This window comes from Gallus gallus, chromosome 2 (genome assembly GCF_016699485.2).
Source record: "Gallus gallus isolate bGalGal1 chromosome 2, bGalGal1.mat.broiler.GRCg7b, whole genome shotgun sequence".
NCBI classification, from domain to species: domain Eukaryota; kingdom Metazoa; phylum Chordata; class Aves; order Galliformes; family Phasianidae; genus Gallus; species Gallus gallus.
Genome location: NC_052533.1, coordinates 147,741,320 through 147,760,336, shown reverse-complemented (window position 1 = coordinate 147,760,336; position 19,017 = coordinate 147,741,320). Strand labels below are relative to the sequence as shown.

At 53.7% G+C, this 19,017-nt stretch overlaps 1 protein-coding gene across 2 annotated transcripts; it reads right to left on the bottom strand.

Moving 5' to 3' along the window:
* Positions 1-213: 213 nt before the first annotated feature.
* On the bottom strand, positions 214-18,864 carry LOC776273 (1-phosphatidylinositol-4,5-bisphosphate phosphodiesterase gamma-1-like). Of its 2 annotated transcripts, none has more exons than XM_025148192.3 (33): positions 18,648-18,864; positions 18,109-18,513; positions 14,685-14,834; positions 14,505-14,598; positions 14,342-14,389; positions 13,340-13,424; positions 13,170-13,250; positions 13,054-13,088; positions 12,191-12,263; positions 11,983-12,084; positions 11,778-11,896; positions 11,616-11,701; positions 11,030-11,150; positions 10,747-10,915; positions 10,363-10,482; positions 10,047-10,154; positions 9,716-9,903; positions 9,266-9,466; positions 8,831-8,950; positions 8,548-8,731; positions 8,140-8,217; positions 7,155-7,258; positions 6,870-6,966; positions 6,560-6,626; positions 5,747-5,910; positions 5,294-5,390; positions 4,950-5,174; positions 4,562-4,710; positions 3,938-4,052; positions 3,491-3,652; positions 3,103-3,191; positions 2,820-3,004; positions 214-1,096 (listed from the first exon to the last, which is right to left on the bottom strand). In XM_025148192.3, exons 2-33 carry the CDS (start codon positions 18,326-18,328, stop codon positions 1,045-1,047), a joined length of 3,888 nt encoding a protein of 1,295 aa, XP_025003960.1. In that variant the 5' UTR covers positions 18,329-18,513; positions 18,648-18,864; the 3' UTR covers positions 214-1,044. The 2 variants fall into 2 exon arrangements, with proteins under 2 accessions (XP_025003960.1, XP_015138705.1); XM_015283219.4 differs by having other exon boundaries at positions 18,730-18,864.
* Positions 18,865-19,017: the final 153 nt, after the last annotated feature.

The following is a 19,017-nucleotide window of genomic DNA, read 5'->3' as shown; positions in this document are numbered from 1 at the left end:
TTATTTTCATACAAAGAATACACAGATCCCCCCCTCCCCCCCCCCCAAGGGGGCACCCCGACCTGGGGGACACCCTGAGATGTCCCCAATCTCTGTTCTCACCAGGGGAGGGGAACAGCGGGCACCACCTCTGTGGGTTTCCCTGGTTCCCCCAGCAGGATCGGGCCCCACGGTGGCACTGGGACCAAAGGGGACATCTTGGGGACATCCCCATTCTCTGCACCGGTTCTCTTTTATGATCCAATGAAATCCTCCATTGGAATTCTGTTTGTTTAGGAAATGCCCCAAACGGTGGGACTTAACTCTGGGGATCTGTTTCCATCTCCCTGGGTGAGCTTTGGGACACCCCTGTCCCCTCAATGCCCACATTGGGCGTCTCCTTGCTCTCCTGTTCTGGGGACATCTCTTGACATTTTGGGGTCATCTTGTGCCCTAATACTGCGCTGGCACAGAGCCTTCCCCACACCGTATGTACACGCTGGATAAAAGAAGAAAATACAGATATTTATAGTGGGGGTGAAACACCCCCTGCTGCCCCCAAACGTCCCCTGCGTCCTCATCCCGGTGCCCATCTGCTCCCAGCAGGGACGTGCCCTGTCCTGGGCCAATCAGAGACTGGGAGAGCTCTTCTGTGCCTCAGTTTCCCCACTGGTTGTTGGGCTGTGCCTCAGTTTCCCCATCGGTTGATGATTTTGTCATCACCCCACCAAGGAGATGCGGGATAAAGAGGAGCCACGCAAGCAGCCACCCCACAGGGTGACACGGGGGACATGGGATGACCCAAAGGCATCCTCCAACAGAGAAACATCACAGGCAGACCTACGCAAAACCCCATTTTTCCCCAGATTTGTCACACACCAGTATCACCCACCCTTGGGGACACAGCGGTGTTCGCATCCTACAGCACCTGGTGGCTTTGACAGTGTTGGAGGCTGATATTAGGAGTGGGGTCTGGATTTGGCCACCCCACCTCCTGCTGTCCCTTTACAGCGGGAGAGGAGGTGGTGGGGGACTGCAGGGGGGTCTGCCTCAAGCTTGCCCAGCTCAGCTGCGCTTGGTGACCATCTGCCGGTCTCTCTTCTTCTTCTCCATCAACCTGGGATGGAGCAGGGAGGTGGCTTTAGGGTCCCGCCACCCCAATGGACCCACCACTCTAATGATTCCACCACCCCAATGAACCCACCATCCCAAAGGACTCACCACCCCACTGGACCCACTGTCCCGATGGAATGACCATCCCAATGAACCCACTGTCCCAATGGACCTACCACCCCAGTGGACTCACCACCACAATGGACCCACCACCCCAATGAACCCACCATCCCAATGGACCCACCACCCCAATGGACCCACCATTCCAATGGACCCACCGCCCCAATGGAACCAGCACCCCAATGAACCCACCACCCCAATGGACCCACCACCCCAGTGAACCCACCATCCCAACAGACCATCCTAGTGGACCCACCACTCCAATGGACCCACCATTCCAATGGACCCACTGTCCCGATGGAACCACCATCCCGATGGACCCACCAACCCAATGAATCCATCACCACAATGGACCCACCACCCCACAGGACCCACCACCCCAGTGAAGCCACCACCCCAATGGACCCACCACCCCACTGGACCCACCACCCCAGTGAACCCACCACCCCAACAGACCATCCTAGTGGACCCACCACTCCAATGGACCCACCATTCCAATGGACCCACTGTCCCGATGGAACCACCATCCCGATGGACCCACCAACCCAATGAATCCATCACCACAATGGACCCACCACCCCACAGGACCCACCACCCCAGTGAAGCCACCACCCCAATGGACCCACCACCCCACTGGACCCACCACCCCAGTGAACCCACCACCCCAACAGACCATCCTAGTGGACCCACCACTCCAATGGACCCACCACTCCAATGGACCCACCATTCCAATGGACCCACTGTCCCGATGGAACCACCACCCCAATGAACCCACCACCCCAGTGGACCCACCACCCCAATGAACCCAACACCCCAATGGACCCACCACCCCACCTACCCACCACCCCACTGGACCCACCATCCCAACAAACCATCCTAGTGGACCCACCACTCCAATGGACCCACCATTCCAATGGACCCACCATCCCGATGGACCCACCACCCCAATGAACCCATCACCCCAATGGACCCACCACCCCACAGAACCCACCACCCCAGTGAAGCCACCACCCCAATGGACCCACCACCCCACTGGACCCACCACCCCACTGGACCCACCACCCCAACAGACCATCCTAGTGGACCCACCACTCCAATGGACCCACCATTCCAATGGACCCACCACCCCAGTGAAGCCACCACCCCAATGGACCCACCACCCCACTGGACCCACCACCCCAGTGAACCCACCACCCCAACAGACCATCCTAGTGGACCCACCACTCCAATGGACCCACCATTCCAATGGACCCACCACCCCAATGGACCCACCATCCCGATGGACCCACCACCCCAATGAACCCATCACCCCAATGGACCCACCACCCCACAGGACCCACCACCCCAATGAAGCCACCACCTCAATGGACCCACCACCCCACTGGACCCACCATCCCAACAGACCATCCTAGTGGACCCACCACTCCAATGGACCCACCATTCCAATGGACCCACCGTCCCGATGGAACCACCACCCCAATGAAGCCACCACTCCAATGGACCCACCACCCCACTGGACCCACCATCCCAACAGACCATCCTAGTGGACCCACCACTCCAATGGCACCACCCAAAGCTGGGTTATGGGGTGAGCAGGGGGAACTCACTTGCGGTTGCGGACCTCGGTGAGCTCCATCAGCCGCTCCTGGGCTGCTCGCAGCTCATCGAGGCGCTGCTGGTAGCGTGAGTCGCAGTTGTTGGTGCGCTCGTAGCTGGAGACCTGGCTGGAGAGCTCACTGGTACGGTCCCGCAGCTGCTGGATGGATGAGTAGAGGTTCTCCTCGTCTTCCTCCTGCTCCAACACAAAGGGATGAGGATCACAGGGTGGATGGGGATTGATCCACTGGGGAAACGAGGAACGGGTGTTTCCAACTTGTCCACGATGCTTACCTTGGCGTTGATGATCTCAATGTGGATGAGGAGCGCGGCCAGCTCCAGGTCCTCTGTGTAGCTGTTCTTCAGTGGCACCGACCGGTAGCCTGGATACAACACTGGGACATGAGCTCAGCCCCACAACGGGGTCCCAGTCCCTCACCATGGTCATAGCTGAGTGCTCAAGTGGCTGATGATGATGATGATGATTGTATTAAAGAAACATGTACATGTGGTACTCAGAGGCACGTTTTAGTGGGTGTTCTATGTTGGTGGTAGTGAACTCATGATTCTACGAGTGGACGTAGTGGGGACGGCTTGATGGTTGGACTTGGTGATCTTGGAGATCTTTTCCAACTCTAATGATTTTATGATAATGATGAGGGTGCGGATGGAGGGAGCATACCTGTTTTGAGACCCTTAATGGGGAAGGTGGCTTGGGCCAAGAAATTGGGGTCACTGAACATGTCCTCCTCATACACCACAAAGCGGAGGAAGGCGAACTCGGGGTTATTGATGTCGAAGACAAACTGCTTGAAGAGCCACACGGGGTTGAAACCATTGTCAGCTGTAGGGTGAGGTCAGAGCAGGGTTAGACACATGGACAACACCAACACAGCACCAATGCTCCCCTGTTAATGGGAGACGCCTTTCCCCTCTACTCCTCCATGAAACCAATCCCCATCACCCATATTTGAGCAGTCACAGACATGGGTTGATGGTTGGACTAGATGATCTCCGTGGCCTTTCCAACCTCATTCTACAATTCTATGATTTCCAATGGAACCCCAGAAGGTGTCCCAGTGACCCCACCTGTCCTCTTGGCATGGGAACTAGGTGGAAGGACCCTTACCTACAACATCAGTCTTGTTCTTGCTGTTGTCATACTCGGAGCCACAAACCTCCACCTCCACAAAGGGGCACACAATGCTTCTCCCATTCTTGGGAAGGTGCCGGGCACCAAGAATCTGTGGGAGGAAGAGGAGAGTGAGGTCCAGCCATATTAGCCCTGTGGTCAGCAAAGGACTTCCTTGGATAGACCTATGGCTTGGTTGGTTTGAGTCTGCCAAAATCTTCATGACCATAATTAGCCACATCAGACCTTATTTGTGACCTTGGACTCATTTTAGCTGTTTCTGCAGAAGGATTTGAAAAACTTTTGCTATGTTCATGCCATACTGAAACGCTGGCTGCCTACACACTAACCCATCACAGCTGTAACACCAAAATGACCCAAAGTTTGGGTCAACTTTGTGCAGTTGTGGGGTTTTCTCCTCAAAGTTCTGGAGTTCTTCCACAATCTGGAAAGATTACGCAAGAAAGCAACAGACTTAGCAGATGATGGAGCAGTGAACTCCAAGGAGCAAATATGGGTCTTAAACATGTAGAAACTGACCCCAAACTTGGTTTGGAAGAACTGAACCCTCATCTCGACGGTGGCCACCTTGGGATGGACTTTCCATCCTTGCCCACTTGCCTGCAGCTGCACTGTGATGGGCTCCACAATCTTCAGGCTGTTCTTGTCGAAGGGGTCAAACGTCTCATCCCTCATGATGTCGGGTTGTAGGACATAGCCACTGCGGCCGCCGAGCATGAAGAGCGCCTGGTTCAGCTGCATCGGCTTGTCTATGGCCAGGGGACAAAGAAGGGTTCAGGGACCCTCCAGTGGCCCTGAGCAGAAGGTTCAGCCCTCACAAACCTCCAACTAAATCTCCCAACCCTGGGTAGAAGTGCATGAAACAACCCAACATTGCATGAGAACATCCCCATTGAGATGGAGAGCTCATCTAAACCACCTCCAGCCATGGGATCAGTGGCAAAGCCACCAGGGGTGGGGATTTTGCCACCCTGGGCATGGGATTTACCGGGTGTCTGGAAGTTGAGGGCCACCAGCTGGCTGCCGCAGATCCACATAGGCAGTGGGTCGTAGTTGGAGGAGTCCAGGCGCTGCCCTTTGGGGTAGATGCGGCTGAGCTGGCGCCGGTTGTACTGCAGGAACTTCTTGCCCTTGCTGCGGTTGGCGTACTTCTCCGCTTTGGTCTCCGGGAACGAGGACATATCCCTGTAGCAAGCTTTGTCTGTGCCTATCTCTGCAAGCACCAAGGTGGCCATCAGTGTGGAAGACATGCGGGTTCTCTGGGAGCAACCAGTTCCCCCAGACCCGTTCCTTCCCCTCCTCATCCCATCACTACCCTTTCCCAGCTCTTACTGTCTTCATCGAATGGCACGGGGCGGCAATACACAACCAGCTCGGAGAGCTCCAGAGCGATCTTCTTCCTCCGCTCCATAATCTTCCCCTCTTGCATCTACACAAGGGAAAATGGAATCTGAGACTCTTCCATTGGTGGGGATGCTCTGTAAACTACAGTCCAGTCACTGTGGGATGGGGCATCCACCAACATTCACTGAAACGGATCAACTGTCCACTATTGTCCATCCACCATGGGATGAGACATCCACTAAAATCCATTGATGGGGATGATCCATCAACCACAGTCCATCCACCATGGGATGAAGCATTCACCACCATCCACTGCTGGGGAGGATCTGTCCACTGGCGTCAATCCATCATGAAAATGGGACATGAATCACCACCCACTCCCTTCCATCTCCTAGAGATGAGGATGTCCACCACCACCTGCTGTACCCCAGTGCCCCTCACCCTGGCATCGGCGTTCTGCGTGGCCTCCCTGATCTTGGCCACCCACTCGCTGAGCTCCTCCTGTGTGTCAGCGGCCACGTCCAGTGACTGGGCTGCGTGGGACATCTGCTGGGAATGGATGGTGAAGACAAATGGTTTGGAGCTCCTCCCGTCTTTGGAGATAACTATAAGGACATCAGAGGGGGCTTTACTCGAAGACATTCCCAATGGATGGCTCTGTGGAGCAAACGAAACCTCATCGGTCCTGCTCCTGGGTCCCTACCTGCCCTCCCCAGCACCCCCCAGATTCCTCCTCCTTTGAGAGTAGTCCCAAATATTGCAAATTGTCAAGAAACACAGTGTGGGAGAGTTGAACCCAAATGCTTGTTTAAAGGTGGACGATAACCCCAAAAAACACTGGAAGTGAAAGCAGCAACCATGATTAACCACAATTAATAGTTTCACCTTTACAGACTGCTGAATCCCTCTAAATCCTTTCAACATCAGCCAAATGCCCCCACATTCTGTTGCACTGAGTGACGTGGTCACAGGGAGGGGTTGATGGTTGGACAGGATGATCTTATCGGTCTTTCCAACCTTAATGATTCTTTGAGTCTATGAATTCAGCCCCAGATTGCCCCCAGCACATCATGCCAAGTATGAGGCCCTTCCTTCTCCCCACCTGGACGTTTTTGCTATGCCAGAATTGCCAGCACCTATCAATGAGTGGTTCACCTCATGTTTATGGTGAGTTTGGAGAGCCTCAGCTCATGATGCTGAGCTCTAGCTTGGGGCACGTACCATCACCAATGGGGACATGGTGGTGACACTCACCAACGTGGCATGATGGCACATCGATGAAGCCCTTCAGGAAGTTCCCCAGGGGGCTGTTTTCCGATGACTGCAATAGAGGAAAAAGGAGGGATTGGTGAAGGGCAGCCCAACCTCCATCCAACCCTTCATCCAGCCCTCCAAATCAGCCAATTCCAAGCAAAAGCCAAGAAAAAAAAATGCTTTAGGCAAACTTCATTCCATGGAGTATCCCAGAGCCTACAGGTAAGGGTTTGGTTTGAATTGGTGCTGGGAGCATCTCAGGTGGTCTAAGTGAACAGGAAAAAGGAGATCACAGAGACAGCACACTCACAGCCTCATCCTGCTCCTGCGCCTGAGTGCTAACGATTTCCTCCACGTAGTTGGCTGGGAACCACAGCTGTTTCTTGCCCCCATAGTCCCCCCGCCACCTGCAAGGGGTGAGAGGATCAAGGCAAGAGGACCAATTGGAGGGGTATACAGGGTGTTAATGCTGCATGCAATGTCAAGGAGCAATTGGAGAAGGAAGGGGGGGGGACAGAAAAGGAGGCCGTTAAAACAGACCACAGGAAGATCCCTGCCCATGGCAATGCTGCCCAGGGCACCAGACCACTCTTACCAGCCACCATCCTGCTTGTCAACGTTGTGGATGATGGCTTGCTTGCAGAACGACAACTCGTCCTCCCGCTGTGCTTTGTAGTCATAAAGAGCCTTCACTGTGCACTGAACCACCAAGGAGAGGAACACACGTGTTACCACCAAGCTGGGATGCCCAGCTGACGTCCTGGATGCCTCACCCCCCAGATCATGTCCTCACAGGAAGTGAGACATGTTGAGAGGGGACACGAGGGCTGTAGGTGCCTGTGGTCCCACCAGCATATTCCTCTTCTGGGTTCCCTGTTGTGGAAGAAAGCTCCCAACCACCTTATGTCACTGGATGCCTTCATTAAATGTGGAGATGTGGCACTTAGGGAAAAGTTTTCATAGGGAAATGTTTTCAGTGTTTTAATGGGGTAGTGGGCATGGTGGTGATGAGTTGGGGTTGGGCTTGATGATCTCAGAGATGAATGATTCTATCATTCTCTCTTGATATTATTACATTCCCTGAATAAAAACCCTTTGAGTTAGTTCTTCCCATGTCTGATCTTAGTCTGAGAGCTGCTTTGTTTCCAAAGGACTTAAAGCACAGTCATTCTGGACCATGGGACTGTAGGGTCACAGGGAAGGGACCTCAAGCCTCCAGGGTCAGCTCCGAGACCAGCCTGGATCTAAAAGCATCCAAGGATGGACACTATGCCATCTGTGAAATGACCCTAAGCTTATTCTTTTGGAAGCTCTTGCCAGTGCAAAGGTTTCCTTGCTGTTGTGGCAAACTTTTGCTGGGTCTTTGCTCCAGACCTATCTCGTACCTACCATGGTGATGCTGTTGCTGGAGCTCAGACTGTCCCCAAGTGATGGGGACACGGAAAGGTTCCCACCAGCTCCCGCACTGCTTAAGGGTCAGAGAAACAGCTTCTGTGGTCCATAGTGGGAACCATCCAGGAGCTTCAACAAGAGAATCACTAAGTTCCAGCACCCTGCATCTAACCAGCTCAGCCTCTTACCCTGGCCATTGGCATCTTGTTGGCCTCCACATAGAAATGGGGTGTCCGCACCTCGTACAGAGCCCCATAGTCCAGCTCCTGCAAGGACAGACATCAAAAGAGGTCATCTGGCCATGGCCATAGATTATGAAGAATCACAGAGGAAAATGGGCTATTACATGATCACACGATGGGGACCTAGTATCCCTCTACAGCTAATTGGAGGGAACTTGTGGATAGTGAAGATGTTATAACCATTGCCAGCAGTGGTGGTTTGAGTTGGACTTTGGGCAAATCTCCTTTGCTGTGCAGGACACCGGAGAAGATCTTCCAACCACAACAAAGATTGGGATGGAGTTTGATTGCCCATGGCACAGAACTACTTTATCCCCACTGTCTCCAACTGTTCCCACCACTGGGAGCACTCACAGTGGTGCCCATCTTCTCCAGGGTCTCCTCATTGATGGGGTAGCGCAGCTTCATCTTGCGGTACAGCGGATGCTTCTCATAGTAGCTGACAAGGTCCACCAGGCTCTCAAACTCGGCTGAGCTGCCCAGCATGAAGAGTCGTCCCTCCTGCTGGATTCGGCAGTGCTTGATCTTCCCCTCCGCCCTGAGGCCAAGAGAGCAGCCAGTGATGTCCTCAGCTCTTGGAGTGGAGCCACATGGCCATGCCTGGCCAGCCTGGGAGTGCTGGGGTGGCCACACTCACCGGAATGAAATGGCGTAGGAATTGGGTTCGCTCCTTTTTCGCACCAGGAAGGCTCCATCCCGAGGGACTCGCATCAGCATGTGCTCAGCCTGAAGGCGTGTCAGGCTGGCATGATACCACCTGGATAGACACAGCAAGGAGGCAGTGGGCTGGCAAAGCCCAAATCTGACACCAGCTGCACTGGAGTTAGCAAGGGAAGGGGTGGGGATGATCAACCCAAGGGTGGGATGAGTGGTGGAAGAGGACGGTGGACACAAGGACGGGATGAGCAATGTAAGAAGATGGTGGACCCAAAAGTGAGATGAGAAATGGAAGAGGGTGGTGGACACAAGAGTGGGACAAGCAGTGGAAGAGGATGATGCACACAAGAGTGGAACAAGTGAAGGAAGAGGGTGGGGGGACCCAAGGTAGCAGCGGGCTGGGTTTCACCCTCACTCTTTGCTCTCGTGGGCATTGGGCTGGGGCACGGGGTCAGTGAGGCGCATCTCAAACTCATTGCAGCGGAGTGGCACCTCACGGTAGTGGCAGATGAGACTGTAGAGGCTGTCAAAGACCAGGTTGTCTGTCAGGTAGAACTTGGTGGAACCAGCCTCCTGTCGTGAGTGGATCCTGCAGTGCTGCACACGGTTTGATCGCCTGCCATGAGGGAACAAGGTGGGAGTGAGTCAGTCCAGATCCATAACCATGCCATGCCATGCTTGAGGATGGTCTGGGTCAGGGTACAGTGCTCAGAAAGATGGTGTTTTCCCTCAGAACACCATTTCTGCCTCCAAACTGGGGATCTACTGGAGGCAGCCACGAGATGCTTGGTGTGCTGCCCAGACCAGCTTGGGAAAGACGTGATCCTGCCATCCACCCCAATGGAGGTTGAACTGGGGCTCCTACCAGAAGGACAGGGTGTAGTCACCCACGAAGGTCTCGCTTTCGCGCACCAGGAAGGTGCCATCCTTGCCTCCTGTCTCAGTGCAGTATTCATGTAGCAGCTTCTCAGCAATCTGCCGCCCATCACGGCCACCTCCCAGCTTCCCATGGAACCACTTCTCCGTGAAGTGCAGCTCGTTGTTGTTGAACTCCTGTGAGTTCACACAGACACCAGACACACCTCAGTGTGAGTGTTCCCACAAGCAGTTGTCATTGATCTTCTCCCTTTCCTCATGCTGACTCCCAATGTCCCCAGATTCCCTCGCCCCGTGGCTGCATCCTGTCCCACACACACCTCCTTCTGCTCCACCTCCTCTTCATCTTCATTGAACTGGTAGCGTGATGTCTCCTCCGAGTAGTAGATCTTGTTGCTTGTCAGTACAAAATAATGCGGGCTCCAGGTCTGAGAGGGAGGAATAGCATCACCAGGGCAGGGAAGATGGTGACATAGAGGGATGGGGCTTTGAGACCCCCATTTCTTCCCTGCATCCCCTATGGCATTGCAACGGTGCCTCATGCCCACCCCAAACTCCTGGTCTCTCCCCTCCCAGGGCAGCCCCATCTGACACATCCTGTTCTGCTCCCAGCCATCATTGCATGGAGATCCTTACATGGTCAATAGGGTCTTCGAGGTAGAGGATGCCATTCTTGATGGAGTTGCTGATGTCGTTCTCTGAATAACTGGCGGTGGAGACCTCCTCATATAGGTTCCCTTCAACCAGCTTCTTGTGCTGAGGACAGCCCGGGAGTGGGAACTCAGCAGCCCATCATGCTGAGCTCCCAGCCCTAATTCACAGGTCCACCATCACCACCACCACCCATTCCCCCATTCCCTGTAGACCTCTCCTTGCACAGAACCTTGACATCCTACTGCTTGTGCATGGACAGAGAATTGCTTCTAAGTCCCACGATTTGGGGGAATCATCTTCCCTCCTAGCCCAGTGCAGTTCTTGTCCCTCCTGCAAAGAGCTTTGGGTTAGTGCCTGGCCCCACACCTTGATTAGGATCTTCTTCTTGAGTTGGGTGGGTGAGGGCAGCTCATCAGCATTGATGTCAACTGGCTTGGTGAGCAGCATGTCCCCAAAAACCTTCTTGAAGTGGGAAGCCATGTTCCTCTGCTGGACGATGCTGCAGTGGTCTTCAATGGAGAGGATGATGGGAAACCTGGAGGAAGCAGGTGGGAAAAGTGGCTCGGGATGAAGATGAAGAAAAGGGGAATTTGAGCAGCAGTTGCCAAAGCACCCTAGAATTGGGGTGTTTTGGTGGGGCAGGGCTTACTCAGATGTGACAAATGCGTGCTCCTTGATGGTATGCAGCACGTCCAGGAATTTGATCTTGGAGGTGAGTGTGTGACCATGGTAGATGATGGGGAGATCATCTGGGCCATCCCAGCAGTCCACTAAATTAGGAGACAACTCGGTTAACACATTTTGCTCACCAACTGTGCACCAGAACGATGTTGGTTATTAGGAAAGACTCCTTTTCTAAAAGAGCGGTCAAATGTTGGATCAGTCAGCCCAGGGAGGTGATGGAGTCACCATTCCAGGAGGTGTTCAAGAAATGTGAAGATGTGGCACTGCAGGACATGGTTTAGCAGGCATGATGGGGATGGGTTGGGGTTGGACTGGAAGATCTTAGAGGTCTTTTCCAACTTTTATGATTCTGTGAGTGGGCATGGTACAATAGATTGATGGTTGGACTTGATAATCTCAGAGATCTTTTCCAACCTTAATGATCCCATGATTCTAATCCCCTCTCCCCTTTGCTGTGGAATGGATGCAGGGGATGGTCCATCTAGTGCAACGGAAGTGCTGGGGAAGCTCAGCATCACTGCAGTGTGCCAGGGAGTATGGGGTGGACTCACACTCAATGCAACGGCAGCCCATGCGCAGGCAGCGGGCATACGCCTCCAGGGAGGACTCACTGGAGAACTGGTCTCCTGTCAGGTACCTGCAGAAGTATAAGAGGGTATGCTCGAGAAGGGATTCTCATGGGGATCACCGATGTGAGCCCACCCTGTCCTTACGTGTTGTGGGAAGAGGAGATCCAGTACTGGGACAAAGGGTGGTTCATCTCCTCAGGTACCACACGCTCATACTTGGCATCCATCACCATGTTCTCCTTGGAGAAGAGGTACGTGAGGAACTGGGGGTGGGAGGAAGCAGAGAGGTCAGAGTTCAATGGGATGGGGAGATCAGTGGGAGGAGTCAAAGCTGTATGGGTTCACTTACCTCATCCAACTGGAAGGAGGGTTCTGCTGCATCGATGGAGCCATCCTTGAGGTAGGAACACATGTAGTCCCGCACCATGCCCACATCACTGGCCCATGGCTCCTGGGGTGCAAATACAGCTGCTTTTATGGGGTGCAGCAGCTGGGAAGTGTTGTCCCGTGGGATTCAACAGGACTGGGACTGAGAGGGGTCTCAAAGGACAACCAACCTTCTGGTCATGCAGAAGGAACTTCTGGAAGTCGTAGAGAGACACCTGGCACAGCTCAGGGCGGTCCACGTTCCTGGGGCACAGCAGCAGGAGGTGTTGCCCAAGCATATGGGAAATGGGCACTCGACTACGTCACTGCACCCCTGGTCCTCATTCCTGCTCACATCCCCATCCACGTCCCCACTCACATCCCTGCTTGCATTGCCACTCATATCCACAATCACACCCTGCTGTTGTACCCCTGGCACACATCTTCACTCACATCCTTACTCGTATCCCCACTTGCATCCCTGCTCTCATTTCTTCTCCCATCCTAATTTGCATCCCCACTTGCATTCCTGCTCACATTAGTTTCCAACCTCATTTGTAACCCCACTCATTTTGTTGCTCACATTTCCACTCACTTTCCCATCACCATCCCTGCTTTCATCCCAGTTTGCACCCCTACTTGCATTCCCGCTCTCATTTATTCTCATCTCTATTTGCATGACCACTCACATCCCTGCTCTCACTTCTGTTCTCATTCCCATTTATAACCTGACTCACATTCCTGCTCATATCCCCATTTGCATCCCTACTCGCAACCCTGCTCAAATTTCCACTCACTCTCATCTCTGCTCCCATGCTAATTTGCATCTCTATTGCATCCCTTCTCTCATTTGTTCACACCCCTGTTTGCATGACCACTTGCATCCCGTCTCTCATTCCTGCTCCCATCCCAATTTGCATCTCCACTCACATTCCTGCTCATGTTTCCACTTCCATCTCCATTTGCATCCCTGCTCCCATCCCAATCTGCAACCCCACTCCATCCCTGCTCAGATCCCTGCTGGATGGGAGTCTGTGGGGCTCCTGGAACTCACCGTAGAGGGAAGGAGAGCTCCAGCTGTTCAATGACCTGCAAGGCAAAGGGGGGAATGGGCTGAGCTGGCTGGGGACATGCTGTGATGAGCTGGAGTGGATGGCTCATGGCTCTTACCGACTTCTGCGCATCAAACATCAGGTTTTTGTAGAACTGGATAAAGTGGGAGAAGGTCATCTCATTCCTGGCTTCCACCTCCTGTGGGATGGGTGGTGTGAGAATGGAACTGGTGCAGAGACATTGGATAGAGGCTTGAAGCCCCATTCCCCACGGAGCCAGGGACTTACCACGAGCTTGTCCCGCAGGAACCTCATGTTGGGCACTCGGTAGTTCACCTGGGGCAGCATGGCCTTCAGGTCCTTCACTGTAATGCTGTGAGACAGAAAGATGGTGTCAGGGAAACAACCAGACCCTACATGGCATGGATCCCCCAGACACACCGCTGAGTTGGGCCCTACCCAAATCCCAGTATCAGCCCAGATTCCCGTTTGAAGCTGCAGATTCCCACAATGACACAGCATTGTCCAATTTGCTCCAAAGGCTTTTTGCTCTTTTTCTTTATGATTTAGAGGGCTCTGGTGTGATTATAGGAATGCTGAGTAGGGGACCAGGGAAAAAGGGTGTAGCTGGGCATCTGTCCCATCTAAAGACTATAATTATCCCGATCCTCATCCCATGCCCATCCTCACTCTCATCCTCATCCTTGTCCTAGTTCTCATCCTCATCCCATCCCCATCCCCATCTTCATCCCACCCCCACCCTCTTCCCCATCCCCATCCCCATCCCCATCTCCGTCTCCATCCCCATCCCCATCCTCACCCCACCTCCGTCCTCATCCCATTCCCATCCTCTTCCCATCCCCATCCCACCCTCATGCCAACCGCATTCAAGTCCACATTCCTTTGTTTGGATTTTTTTTTTACTGTATCAAGGAGATGCCTATGGGTTGCACTAATGGCCCATCCTCTCTCACCGTTGCAGTGGGCATGGGGATATTCAAATTCCCACAGTCCTACATGAGCTGTGCACCAGTCTTTGGTTTTAGGTACCTCTGGACACCCCAAATAAACCATTACTGCCTTGTTCCACACCCTTGCTCCCAACCTCCAGATTTAGGGTGGGTATGACCCAGTTCATGGCCACCAAAGCTGGTTGATTTGCAGGGTTAGGCAAAGGATTTCAGCTATTTCCCCTCTGGAAAACACTCTGGGAGAGAGGTGGGTGGGTTTTGGCTGTTGCATGCTCAGACCACTGACCCCTTTCTCCTGTAGGGCCATGCTGGTTCTCACCTGCCTTCCCGTGACCGGTCCATCCCATCAAACTGTTTCCGCAGCCACCTGGGAGAAAGGGATGGACAGACGGACAGTGTTCAGCCTTGGGGATCAAACTCATGGTTCGTCCTTTCAGACCACAAATGAGGATCATGAAATGGGATTGACCATCCCTCCTCACCTCTCAATCTGCAGCGGGGTCTGGGCTTTCTGGGTGTCTGCCACCAACCAGTTGAGACCTGTGATCCACAGGTTGATGTCTTCCTCACAGAAAGCTAGAGGAAGAAGAGGAGGTTGGTGAAGGATGGGGGAGATGGGATGCTAAGGACGGATGGAAGGGGTGAGGTGGGAGCCCACTCACCAGCCACGCTGAGTGTCCGCAGCCTGAAGTCCATCCCATAGAGGATGATGAAGCACATAGTGAAGTCGAGCTTGCGAGCATCCTCGGGGTAACGCTCAAAGTCCCGTGAGTTCTTCCCCAGGCGGATCTCCTTGATCTCCCGAATGTCAACTGCAGAGACAGAGGGACGCAGGACTGTCCCGTGTCACCCTGACACCACAGAGCCACGTGTAGGGCTTGGAGAGGGTGTAGGAGGTGGGACTGCATGGAGACCATGGAGCCTTGTCCCCAGGATGGGACATCCCATTGGGCTGTGATGGTTATTATGGCCACAGGTTCCTCCAAGGCGATATGTCGTTGCTGGTGGGATGGCATGGCCTTCACGGATCTCTGTCCCCAACATGAGGCATCCTGGTGGCACTGCCCATCGGTAGATGATGGCATTATGAGTGCCATGTGTCCTCCAGGGACTGTGTCCCAAAGATAAGATGTCCCTGCAGGTGTCTGAGAGCACCATGGGTGCCACATATCAACAGGATGAGGCGTCCTGCGGGGTTGGGATGGGTACTATGACCATGAGTCTCCCAAGAGAGACATATCCCTACAGCCCTGCCGTGACACGTTGGTTGGTGTGATGGCACCATGCGTACCGCATGTCCTTCAGAGAGTCATCTCCCCAAAATGGGTCATCCCAGTGGCGCTGCCCATTGGTATATGATGACGTTATGAGTTCCATGTGTCCTCCAGGGATTGTGTCCCCAGAATGGCGTGTCCTCATGATGCTGCTCAACAGTTTCCCATCTCTCTCGGTGCCATGTGTCCTTGCGACTCAGCCCTGCAATCCCTACAACCACCTTCTCTTCTCTGAGAAAAACTTGGGACAGGCTGAGCTCATCTTTTAATAGAATACGTCTGTCCAAAGGTGGCAATTTGCAGCCCAGACCGCAGGGCGTTTCTTTCCTGCTGTGCTGCTCTCTCATTATCTCGCTATATAAAGCCCAACCGGTGGCGGGAGGGTTGGGTTTCCGGACCGCAAGTCTTCCTCACTGCTACATCACCAGTGGAGATTTCCATCCACTGGTTCTGTAGAGAAGACAGCAGGAGTAGAGTAATAATATCATGGTATTAATGGCTGTGCTACAAAACGGAGCCTTCAGCACCGGAAAAGGGCTTTGTATGGCCAAGGGTGGCCGGACACTGCACAGGGTCATTGTCCTGCAGGAAATGGGTCATTTCCCGGAGAGTTTCCAGCCCGGCCCCTGCAGCATTTCCTACATGGCAGTGGGGATGGGTGCAGGGTACTGGAGCAAAGAAAAAGTGGAATGCGTGGATAAGGGACAAGAGATGAGGGGGAACGGGGCCGATTCAGTGAAAAAGAGGTGGGGAATGTTTTTTCTTGGCGGAAAGGCTCTGGAAAACACTGGTGGCTTTATGCAGCCTTCCTTCAGATGGATGAGAGCCAACTTGGGCGGACCGGGGCGGGATGCGGGCACTCGGCTGCAAAGAGGTGCTCAGTCGGTGTCTGCACCCATATGTGTGATTTGGGGGAAGGGAAGCTGGCTGCTGTCCGTGTTTTGTAGACCCTGAGTGCAAATGGGTGGATATTTGGGGCTGTTTTGTAGGATAGGAACACGAGGCGTTTCCCCAACCCTACCCATTGCAGAGCACTGCAGAAGGGAGAGATGCTGGTGGCTATTGTGGCTCCGCTGATGGTTGCCAATGCAGCCAGGATCCAGGCTTGGACCCAGGAGAGGGAGTGTGCAGCACAATGCAACGTGCTGGCGGCTTCCTGGAAACCACATCTGCAGCGGATTTGCAGCGATCATGGCAGAAGTATGTCTCCAAACTCCTCCCTGCATTGTCTCCGGGGTCCTGGTGATTAAAACATGCTGGGAGCCAGATCCAACTGTGAAAATCCCTTTTCTCTTCTCATGCAAAGCAAGCAGCACTGATACAAAGGATTTAAATATAGGGGCAGCGTGGCTGGGAATGGATGGAGGGTCTGCCTGGAAGCTTTTAAAGGCTGAGAGTTTCCTGAGTGCATTAAGAGGAAAGCAAAGAAAGGCTCCAGGAGGGAATTGCAGAGCTGGAAATGCTGCTGGCTCAGGTGGCCAAGTGGTGTCTCCTTGGTCCCTCCTTTGGGTGGGACATGGGGCAGTCCAGACCTCCTGCATGGGATTACTCCATGCTACCGTAAAGCTGACCTCAAGGCTGAAATAAAAGATTTTGCTTGGGCCAGCAGCATTAATCCCATCCTATTTCTAATTGTCGGGATGGAGGCGTGAGTGTTAATTAGCCACCATCGTAGCAAACCATACTGCAATCCAGCCCTTCAAAATGTTTTTGGGTTGGCAGGGGCTGGAAAACACGTGGTTACCTGGAGCTAAATTTTGGAGGCAACGCAGGATGACACTGTAGCTCCTAATCTTGATGCTGTAGTGTTCTGGGGGACCCTATCTGCATAGAAACACGTCCAAGTAGCAGCTTAATGGAGCGTGTAATTAGCCTGAAGGGCATGGGGCATCTCCAGCAGAGTTGTGATCCTCCTACTGCCCTCTAATAGAGACATCAGCACTGTCGGGTATCTCACTAATCCCTTCTCAAGCTGAGAAGAGGATTTGGAATGGTCCAGGCAGGCATGAGGTTGGACATAGGCTGGGAGTGAGGTCCTGGAGCTTCCCTAAAATCCCAGTGAGCAGGAGGACATATGAGTACAGAATGGGGATGGGCCAAGTTGGTAAAGACGCTCCAGGATTGGGGAAACTGAGGCAGGAGATCAGGGTCGATGGGAAAGTAGTGCTGAGATCCTGGCCTGGCCCTTTGCAATCTCCAAAATTAAAAAACAAGGAGCAGGAAATGCGTTATTTCCTCAAGCAGAGAACAAGCTTTTCCCTGCAAAGGCCATAGGGGAACCAACCCAGTGGGGACACTGGCCAGTCCCCTGTCCCCTATGGCTCCCTGTGCTTGGAAGCATCCCACTATTGCCAGGCATCCCACTGCAGAAGATCACCCCAGTGTGGTAGAAGATCCCAACGTGGCAGAACATCTCACTGTGGTAGAACATCCCACTATTGTCAGGTATACCAACGTGGCAGAACATCTCATCGTGGCCAGGCATGTCACCATAGCTGAGCATCCCAGTGTGGTGGGACATCCCACCTGGGTAGAACAACCCACCATTGCCAGGCATCCCACTGCAAGAAATCACCCCAGTGTGGTAGGTCATCCCACCATTGTCACGCATCCCAATGTGGTAGAATATCCCACCGTGGCCAGGAATCCCACTGCACGAGATCACCCCAGTGCGGTAGGACATCCCACCAGAGTAGAACATCCCACCATTCCCAGACATCCCAGTGTGGTAGGACATCCCACCATTGTAGAACATCCCACCATAGCCAGACACCCCACCAATGCTGCCCCAGCCCCCGTCTCCAGTACTCACTGTCTCCCTCCACCTTCTCGGGTGTCCGACTCCAGATAATCTGTCGGGTCTCCAGCTTCACCTGGAACGTCCTCCTCTCTGGCCTCTGTGACTTCTTCTGGTAGAACAAAGTGAGGACGGTGCCCATCTCCAGGCAGCGGAGGATCCTTCCAATGTCCCCTGCCTCCATCCTGCCGTCCTCCAAAAAGCCATTGACGCTGTTGAGCCTGGACACGGACATCTTCACTGCGCGGCCATCGCCCGCCGGAGCCGCAGAACCGGGGTTGTCTCATGCATGAAGGGACAAACCCAAGGAGGAGCAAAAAACCCAAATCCTCTGCGGGGATTTTCTCCGAGCAATGGGAGAATCCAACTCCGGCGTTCGCATCCAGCGGCGTCGGGGGGAGATGGGTGATGGCTTTAGAGCTGGAGGGATAAAAACCATCCGGTCACCACGAGCCCTTAAGGTTGGGGATACCTTGGGTGAAAAAAAAACAAAACCAAAAAAACCCACCAAAAAAGCAAAGTCACCCCCCCCCCCCAAAAAAAAGCAAAGTCACCCCAAAAGCAGCCAAGCGGAGCAAATCGATCCCCGGCCTCCGTGCAAAGCAGGATGGGGCTGCGGGGTGCGGGGTGCCCAACCTGGGGTGTGGGGCCGGTGCGGTGGGATGAAGGCGGTGGTGGGGCTTTGGGGTTTTTAAGGAGGCGGCCGCCTGCTGCCCCCTCTCTCCGCTCCTTAATTTCGGGCTGATGAAATGGACGCCCAGAGGAAACTGCAATCACACATGGCCGGAAAGAGATCAGAAAGGAATTTAAAAAAAAAAAAAAAAAAAGGCAGGATCTTGGAGAAAGGAAAATCGCAGCCACGGAATAGGCGGCGGAGGGTGACATCTAGAGGATGCCAAAAGACGGGTGGACGTTGGGGGTGTC